At 41.1% G+C, this 10,151-nt stretch overlaps 1 protein-coding gene across 43 annotated transcripts in view; it reads right to left on the bottom strand.

The window, feature by feature from the left end:
- Positions 1-10,151, bottom strand: part of PTPRD (protein tyrosine phosphatase receptor type D) — a 408,570-nt gene that overhangs the window by 146,053 nt on the left and 252,366 nt on the right. For all 43 annotated transcript variants that reach the window (XM_032206666.1, XM_032206669.1, XM_032206656.1 and 40 more), the window contains 2 exons: positions 9,679-9,948; positions 8,423-9,004 (listed from right to left, as the gene is read on the bottom strand). In XM_032206666.1, the coding sequence (XP_032062557.1) occupies positions 8,423-9,004; positions 9,679-9,948 (852 nt within the window). The remainder of the gene's footprint in view (positions 1-8,422; positions 9,005-9,678; positions 9,949-10,151) is intronic.

Below are 10,151 nucleotides of genomic sequence, written 5' to 3' on the forward strand. Positions count from 1 at the left end.
GAGTGCTCCATCGCTTTAATCACCTTCATAGCCTTCCTCTGGACTCACTCTAACAGGTCCACATCTTTCTTATTTTGGGGACCCCAGACCTGGATGTAGTACTCCCAGTGGGGCCTCACAAGGGTAGAGGACAACCATTCACTCAATCTGCTGGCTGCTCCTGTGTTGATGCAGCCCAGGACACAGTTGGCCTTCTGGGCTGCAAGCATGAACTTCTGGCTCATGTTGAGCTTTTCATCCATCAGAACCCCCAAGTCCTTCTCTGCAAGGCTGTTCTCAATGACTTCTCCCAGTCTGTATTTATGTCTGGGATTGCCGTGGTCCAGGTGCAGCATTTTGGACTTGGACTTGCTGAACCTCATTAGGTTCATGTGAGCCCACTTCTTCAAGGGACTTGTGAGGTCCCTTTGGATGATATCCCTTCCATCTGTTGCATCAACTGCACCACTCAGCTTGGTTTAATATGCAAACTTGCTGAGGGTGCACTCAATCCCACTGTCTACACCATTTATAAAGATATTAAACAGCACCAGTCCCAAAACAGATCCTCAAGGGACACCAGCTTCCATCACCAGCCTCCACCTGGATATAGAGCTGTTGAACACAACTCTCTTTATGTGGCCATCCAGCTAAATCCTTGTACTCTGAATAGTCCACTTTTAAAATCCATCTCTCTCCAATTTAGAGATCAGGATATCATGTGGGACCATGTTGAAGGCTTTACAGAAGTTCAGGTAGATGGTATTGTTCAGTCTTCCATTGTCAGCTGATGCAGTCACTCCATCCCAAAGGCCACCAGGTCAGACATTTGTCCTTGATGAAACAGTGCTGACTGTCTCAGATCACCTCCTTGTCTTGCATGTACCTTAACATTGCTTCCAGGAGGATCTGTTCCATGATCTTGCCAGGAATAGTGGTGAGGCTCACCAGTCTGTAGTTCTCTGTGTCTTTCTTTCTACCCTTTTTAAAAATGGGAGAAAAGTTTTCCTCTTTCCAGTCACTAGGAACTTCTCCGGAGTGGCAGGACTTTTCAAGTATGATGGAGAGTGGCTTGGTAGCTGTGTCCAATGGTTCCCTCAGGACCCTGGGATTCATGTCATTGACTTGTACCTGTTCATTTCCATCAGGTGGTCAGACCTACTATTTGCTTAAAGTGGGAGGGATTTTGTTCCCCCAACCACTACCTAGAGGTTCAAGAACTTGAGAGAGGTGGGAAGCCTGACGGCAACTATCACTTCCTTCAGCTGGCTTGCAATTCTATTTTTGATTTACTCCAGGATACAGTTGTCCGTTTTGATTGCCAGGGCACACTGTGGACTCAAATTCAATTTGTCATCTACCAGAACTTCCAGATCCCTTTCTGCTGGGCCTTCTTTCTCCAGCCTCTCATCTACTAATCTGTACATCCACAGTGGCCCTGTCCTAGGTTCAGAATCCCATGATTTCTCTTGTTAAACGTCACACAACTGGTAATTGCCCAGCCCTCTAATTTGTCAAGATCTCTCTGCAAGGCTCTTCTAACTTTGAGGGAGTCAGTGTCTCCTCTCTGTTTAGTGTCACCTGGAAATTTAGTACACTTTCAGGTCCTTCATTCAAGTAATTTATTAAAAAATTAAAGAAAAATGGCCCTGAAATGGAGCCCATCCTGTGCATGATATCTACTTCAGTGGCCTCGAGGGAGGGATGGAGGGCACATGTGCCAAGTCTGCAGAAGGCATCAAGCTGGAGCGGGATAGTCAATATAGTCAAGGGCCATGCTGCTCTTATGAGGGAGCTGAAAAATGGGGAGGAAGTGGCTGATGGGACATGGCATTCAGCAAGAAAGAGGCTGAGCCCTGGCCTGGGAAGGCAGAGCCCTGCAGGGACAGAAGCTGAGGCTGGTGTGGCTCTGGGGTAACTCAGAGGGATGGCTCTGCAGGGAGCAAGCTGAACAGTTCCCAGTGATGCACTTTGGCAGCAATGAGGGCAAGACAGTCGGTGTGAGCAGGACATAGGCTTGAGAGCCGGGGAGGGCAGGGGTCGTCCCCACTGTTTAGAGCTTGTCAGTGTACGGTCATCTGCATACTGCATCTGGTTTGGGACCTCCAACAGAAAAAGGATGTTGATAAAAATGGACAAATTTAATAAACAACCAGTAAGAAGAGGCTGTAGGACTCCAGCCAGTTCAGCCAGGAGAAGGTGTGGCTTTGGTAGCACGCAGCAGCAGCCCCAGCACCAGCAGGAAAGTAGAGAGGGGACACAGGCGGTCTCTGCATAGTAGTGTGCACGAGTAGGGCAAGAGGCAGCAGCATAAACTGAGACACAAGATGCTCAGGCTGGAGACAAGGAGAAAGAAGCCTTTTTACTACCAGGACAGTAGTGACGGTAGTGATCAGGGCCCAGGGAGGCTGGGCAGTCTCTGGCCTGGGGCGTTTCACTCCCTGGCTGAGTGAAGCCCTGAACAGCCTGAGCCCCAGCTAAGCCTGCTGGGGGAGGGGGGAAACAACACATGACACGACAATGACACTGGACACCTCCCCTCCTGCCAGCACCAGCAGTACCCTGAGGATACTACAGTCTTTGTATCATCATCTATGCTTTATGATAATGAATATGGCAGCAGTTGGAAAATAAAGGGTATTCCCTGTCTCTCTGTAGTAATACATTTTAAGATCCTCATCTTCCAAATCTTTTCAAAAACAGGTCTGCTACTTGCTATAATTCTATAAGACAAAAGAATGGTTAATTGGACTGTACCAAATATTGTTTATTGAAACAATAACTTATGTAAAACCTAGTTATCCTTGATATTTTATAGCCACATTTTTGCAAATCTGAAGCTGAAAAACATCAAGAGAAAAACAGAAGTGACAGGGAATCTGAATGGCTCCAAACAGATTGAGAAGATAAGGAAGAAGGGAAAAAAAACATATTTACAGAAACTTAACAAACTATATCACTGATACATTCTGTGGGGAACCTAATACTTAATTCAAAGAAAAAGTATCAGATAAGAAAGTGATATAATAACTTTTAAACTATTAAGTATTTCTGCCTGGAATACACAGCACCTGTTAAAAAAAAAAAAATATATATATATATCTTCGGTGGTGTCTGGAAACTAAATGAAGCTGGAGGAGCTTACAGAACATACTGGTATAATCAAGCCACAGAATGGAGTTTTCTTATGTGAGTATTCTCTCAGTACTGTCTTTTTCTGCTTTGAGGTCAGTGTAGTCTACAAATGTATACTAAAAGCCATAACTTCCCTGTGCAGCAAGCATGCCTTTTATTTCTCAATTCTACAAAGTGTGTTGTCACTAGGAGACTAGTATTGTGGAGTTTCATGTATTCATGAAAGAAATATCTGGCAAAGTAGCAAGCTTATTACAACAGAGAACCGCATTTCTTTGCTAGTGACTACCTTCCTCTGAACTTCTAATCATTCTTCTTAAGATAATGCTTTGTTTATGTGCCCTGCAAGTCAGATACTTGACCTTCTCACTACTGTCCTTTTCTCTATGATCAAAAGCTTGATATTTATAACTGTAATAATCCTTAGTCTTCAATCCACAGCCAATCCTTGTTTTAAAGCTAGCAATATGTTTTATTCTTCAATTTTCACATTTAAATAAGCATACATTTTGCAGTATACATCCAGGTATATCTGGAATATTTTTCAGTCTCTCTTTCTCCACTAATTCACTACCTAACAGACCGTGGTCAAGAAGCATTCAGACAATGCTCTCGTTGGTTTAATTTTTAGGTAGTCTTGTGTGGAGCCAGGAGTTGGACTCTATGATTCTTGTGGGTCCTTTGTAACTTGGGTTATTCTATGATTCTATTAACTTGTCTAAAGTTCAGGAGATTTTCTGCTACACAGAAGCTAATGTATATTGCTCAGAGAGTACATATACTGCTGATCAGTTTTAGGAAAGAAAGCAGTATGAGAAGTTTCATAAGAAATGCGTCCAGAACAGCTAAATGGAGACAAACCAACACAGTTTTTGTTTTCAGATGAAGATAAAGGATAATAAATATTTTTATACTAAAGCTTACACAGTTAATTCTTTGTTCTAAAACTTGGTCTTTGTAATTCAATTTGCTTAAATAATACACTTGTCCTGATTCCATCCTCAATAGAATCAAATCCTTTGACCCATAATGATATACAAGTACTTTCTTAGGAGTAGATTTTGGAACTGAGTTTCTCTTAATGTGAAAGGCTCAGCTCTACAGCTCTCTTCTGATGCCTAATTCCTTAAAATGGTGTCTTGATAGTGAAGAAAACACTGCTGATTTTGCCCACAATTGGGCAAAAGAACAGGGCTTTTCCACAAATGTTAGGCAGAATACTTAAACCTGAAATTGAATGTAAAACTTTTTTTTTTTTATGTTTGTTTTTCTGATAAATATTTCTTTCTTTTTCCCACAAATTACATGTTCCTAGTTAATATTTTAATTAGAAATTCAATTTGCAATTTTAATAAAGTTTCTGCTGACCAGCAAAGTGAGAAGACATTCACAGAGCCCTTTCAAGGAATCACTATGCTGTACTAACAAACAGAAGACTCTCATAAACAGGCTTTTAAAAAATTCTTCAATTTTTACAGTCATCCTCCAAAGATCCAAAGTTCAGGAACGTTTTGAAGGAAATCAAACTATCAAAGGCTGTAAACCACAGCTATCATTCAATTTTTTATTTTTTATTTTTTGGAGAATGCATAAAGGTTAAGCTGCATATTTACCATTTTCCATTAACAATTTATTTATTTATTTATTTTCATGTTATATGTGTAACTTATTTGGCACATGTATATTTATGTGGATGTCTATCAGCCTGAGAGACTTAAACCAAAGCAATCATATTCAGGTTTAGATTACAACAAATCTGGTAGAAAAGGGCATCATATTCTGCAGTGCTAACTGAAGAGAAATTGCCAGCTAGAAAGATGGGTGAATCACGTTTTTTAAAGAAACATAGCATTGGAGCACTTCACTAGACTTTCTTGTATGTTTATCTCTTATGGCTTCAAATATTCACATTCTTTATGGACAAGTATCAGTGCTTAAAAATGCTGCCTGTGTACCATATTTTTGTTTTTCTTGCAATTTTCAACATTGTCTTACATAAACAATGTCAAGTCAACTCCATTACAAAGTTGAAAACGTGTATTGAGACTCCCTCCTGCACTGTTAACATTGTCATAATTTCTTCAGATTACAACAATAATCAGAAACAGATGGGCATTTTTAATGGCAAGTTCTTTAAAGGTTTTAATAAACACAGCTTTTCTGAAATGACATCAACAAGTAATGTAACTGGGCCGGTCCAGCCGAGTCTCACTGTTCATTATTTCAGTTGCTTCACCCTTCCCTGGAGAAACAACCAACAAACCCTTCCCGATATAAAGAAGTTTATGATTATAAATGAAAATACAGACAAGGAGTTCACTAAAAGTGTTTTGCATATGAATTCTAAAAGCAGACTAATGCCAATATAAATACTAGTTTCTAAATAAATAAATAAACATTAAATACAAAAGACAAAATTAAAATATGGTGTACATTTGCATATGTGCACAAGCAAGCTATGCAGCACATGCAGCAGGCAAGATATGACATGGTTGCCACAACTGAAATGTGGTGGGATCACTCCCATGACTGGAGTGCTGCAATGTCTGGCTATAGGCTCTTCAGAAGAGACAGGCAGCGCAGAAGGGGTGGTGGTGTGGCTCTCTATATTAAAGAATGTTTTGATGCTGTGGGACTCGAGACTAGGAATGATAAGGTTGAGTCCCTATCGGTTAGGATCAGCAAGAAGGCCAACAAGGGAAGCATCCTGGTGGGAGTCTATTACCGACTGCCGAACCAGGATGAGGAGATGAATGAGGCAGCTGACAGAAGTTGCAAAATCGTCAGCGCTTGTTCTTGTGGGGGACTTCAACTTCTCAGACATATCCTGGAAGCACATCACAGCCCAGACAAAGCAGTCTAGGTGGTTTCTGGAGAGCATAGAAGATAGTTTCCTGACACAGCTGTTAGTGAGCCTACCAGGGGAGGTGCAACGCTGAACATTCTATTCACACACAGCAAAGGCTAGCTGGAGATGTGGTGGGCAGTAGCTGTCTTGGTCAGAGTGACCATGAAATAGTAGAGTTCTCTATTCTTGGAGAAGATAGAAGGGGACCAGTAAGGCTGCTGTACTGGACTTCCAGAGGGCGCACTTTGAGCTGTTCAGGACACTGGCTGGCAGAGTCCCTTGGAAGGGAGTTCTGAAGGGCAGAGGAGTCCAGGAAAGCTGGGCACTCTTCAAGAAGGAAATCTTAATGGCTGAGTGGTCTGTCCCCACGTGCCCAAAGACAAGCTGGTGTGGGAAAAGACTGGCCTGACTGAACAGAGAGTTGTGGCTAGACCTTAAGAAAAAAAAAAAAAAAAAAGGATTATGATCTTTGGAAAAGAGGGCGGGCCACTCAGAAGGATTATAAGAATGTTGTAAGGCTGTGCAGAGACAAAATTAGAAAGGCCAAAGCTCATCTGGAGCTCAATCTGACTACTGCTGTTGAAGATAACAGAAAATATTTTTCTAAATACATAAACATAAAAAGGAGGATGAAGGAGAATCTCCATCCTTTACTGGATGCGGGGGGGAACAGTGACAAGAGATGAGGAAAAGGCTGAGGTGCTTAATGCCTTCTTTGCGTCTTTAGTGGCAAAACCAGTTGTTCTCTGGATACCCAGCTCAGTACCTTGAGCTGGTGGAAGGGGATGGGGAGCAGAATGTGGCCCTCACTATCTATGAGGAAATGACTGGTGACCTGCTACGGCACTTAGATGTACGTAAGTCGATGGGGACAGATAGGATTCACGTGAAGGTACTGAGAGAACTGGCGGAGGAACTGGCCAAACCGTTTTCCGTCATTTATCAACAGTCCTGGCTATCAGGGAAGGTCCCAGTCGACTGGCTGCTAGCAAATGTGATGCCCATATACAAGAAGGGCTAGAGGGTAGACCCAGGGAACTATAGGCCTGTTAGTTTGACCTCAGTGCCAGGGAAGCTCATGGGGAAGATTATCTTGAGTGTCATCACATGGCACTTGCAGAGCAAGAGGCAATCAGGTCCAGTCAACATGAGTTTACGAAAGGCAGGTCCGGCTTGACGAACCTCATCTCCTGATGAGAGAACCTCATCTCCTGATGAGGAGAGGCTGAGGGAGCTGGGATTGTTCAGTCTGGAGAAGAGGAGGCTCAAGGGTGACCTTATCGCTCTCTATAAGTACATTAAAGGAGGCTGTAGCGAAGTGGGTGTTGGTCTATTCTCCCACGTGCCTGGTGACAGGATGAGGGGGAAGGGGCTAAAGTTGCACCAAGGGAGGTTTAGGTTGTATATTAGGAAGAACTTCTTTACTGAAAGGGTTGTTAGGCATTGGAATGGGCTACCCAGGAAAGTGGTTAGACAATTCTGTGATTCTGTGTGATTCTGTGTTATAGTCACCATCCCTGGAGTTCTTTAAAAGGCGTTTCTATGTTGAACTTAGTGATATGGTTTAGTGGAGGACTTGTTAGTGTTAGGTCAGAGGTTGAACTAGATGATCTTGGAGGTCTCTTCCAACCTAGATGATTCTTTGATTCTGTAACATTTTAATGCACAAGTAGGTCTAGAAAAGTTATTTTAGTAACTTCTCAGCTGACAATCTGAAGAGTAACACTTAGACTTTTGTGTGACATAATGCATACAATGGTCCACAGAAACAGTTCAATGTCCGGTTTTCATTAAGTGTGCACTAGTGTCTACTTTGAATTAACAGATTTGCATACAGAACTAAAAGCTGTAACCAATGGAGCTGTCTTAAGTTATGATTAGAGGTGCATTTTTTAACAATTTGAGGTAAGATACAATTCTTCAACAAGAAACATTCTGGTAGTAAAAAATTCAAGTGTGTTACATAATATTTCTAGGTAATCAATGACCTACAGTAATACTTCATACAGCTTTCTCTAAAAACTAGAAAAAGTGAGCTTTTATTTCTTATTGCTACAATAAATCACTGTCTGCAGTGTAGCTCCACCAGAACTTCTGGCTTCTGATTTCAAAAAAATTGTCTGCAATGATTTGCTTGCTTGCCTGCTTGCCCTTTGCTAATAAAAATAATTAATGGATTTAAAATTCCTGTGCAGAACCAAAACAACACAACTGTAAACATAAAATGAGAAATTGGTGACCTTGGGGATTACTCTTTTTAGGGACAGGTTGGATTTGTCTTGATAAATTCAAAGTGTAGAGAACTGTTTGCCTGTTACAAAGTTGCCTGGATAAACTGTGGCAATCCTTAAAACTTCTCCCCCCCCCCCCCCAACATTTTCATGATCAAGTCTTTGCTCTGCAAAATTTCTTCTTTTCATTTTTTTTTTCCCTCACAAATTCTCTTTACTGCTGGCTTACCTCCTGTTTGAGTGATGACTTGAATGTCACTAGAAAGTGGTCCATCCCCAACAGAAGTAAAAGCAAGAACCTTCACAGAGTATGTTTTCTGGGGCACCAGATTCCCAATAGTGGTAATATGGCTGTCAGCCACATTGTGCTTCATCCAGCTGTTGACATGTTGAGTAGGATCCATGGTGTAATAAACTCTGTAACCTTGTATTTGTCCATTAGGTTCCTCAGGTTCTTCCCACTGTACCAAAATGGTGGTAGAGCTCAACATACGGGCCTGTACATTGCGTGGTGCACTTGAAGGTGCTTGCTCTGAAGTCCTTGTTGACACAGGTTCACTGGGTGGCCCTCGCCCAATGTTATTTACAGCAACTACCCGAAATTCATACTCTGAATATGGACTTAGGCCAGCCACACTATAGCGTGTTGTGGCAACCCCATCAATTTCCTTATATGGCTCCTCAGAGTTTTTGGGTTTATGTTGGATTATGTAGTAAGAAACTGGTTCAGGGTTTCCAGAATCCCAAGTCAATGTTATGCTTGTTGCTGTGCTTTCTGTCACCACAGGTGTTCCAGGAGGTCTGGGTAAGGCTAAGGATAAATATCAAAAAATGCAGTTAGCCCTGTGTAACAGCAGACCTTAATAATTACGTTATGAGATTTAAAAAACCAACCAACCAAACAAACAAACAAAAAATCAGGAAATTTGGAATAGAGAGAACATGTGATTTGTTCAGCATGAGCTTTTGGCAATTAAGATTATCTCCAGAAACTTATCAGAAACATCTCAAGTTCTGTAGTAAAAGGTTTATTGATATAAAGCAACAATACTGACTTTTATGGTAAGTTCCTTAAGCAGACGACCATTAAAGACTAATTTTCAGTAATTTTTGGAACCTCTGGCACCCACTACTCAATTAACATGGTACTTGGACACCCAGCAACTCCAAAAATCAAACAACTGGTTCTTAAGAGTTACTGCTATTGACAAATATATGCAAGATTATAAAGTTCTTTATTTACTTTAAAGGCAGGTTGAGAGCTAGACATAGGAAAATAATTAAACACTATTATGAATTTATTTATCAGAATTATTGCTGTCTTAATCTGTATTTTGTCTTATGCCAGTGATTGGTTGGAATGGTTACTTTCTTGACTTACAAGTGTAAGATAATTTAGTCTCTTTTGGTGCAATTTATTTGTTCAGAATATGGGCAATGAATGAAAGACTGAACTATGTACAAATGTGTATGTTTGGGATATACCTTTGACAGTTATCTGTGCTATTGCTTCTATAACACCAAGGGTAGACATAGCAACACAAGTATAGTTTGCAGACTGCCTGACATCATTAAGCTCAAGGACGTTCCTCCCTATTGGCATATCATCCTCAGGTGTCAAATCTTCTGCTCCTAGCATCCATTTCACATATGGCATTGGTGACCCCACCGCAACACATGTGATATTTACACTCCCGCCAGGCATAATCTCATGATTGGTGGGGGGGATAGAGAATCTCGGTGGGACTCGTCGAACTGGAACAAAACAAAAAAGGTAATAACATATACAAAATAAAAGAAACTGAGTCTTGCATACAGACTACATGCAGTGTACAGACATGATTTAACATTTTAACATGTTATTCTGATCTGCCAGAAAATATGTATAAAAGAAATACAAGACTAAACAAGAATATTGTCTGCACACAATGTCAGTTATTCTATATTTACTTCAGGAT

This window comes from Aythya fuligula, chromosome Z (genome assembly GCF_009819795.1).
Source record: "Aythya fuligula isolate bAytFul2 chromosome Z, bAytFul2.pri, whole genome shotgun sequence".
NCBI lineage: Eukaryota > Metazoa > Chordata > Aves > Anseriformes > Anatidae > Aythya > Aythya fuligula.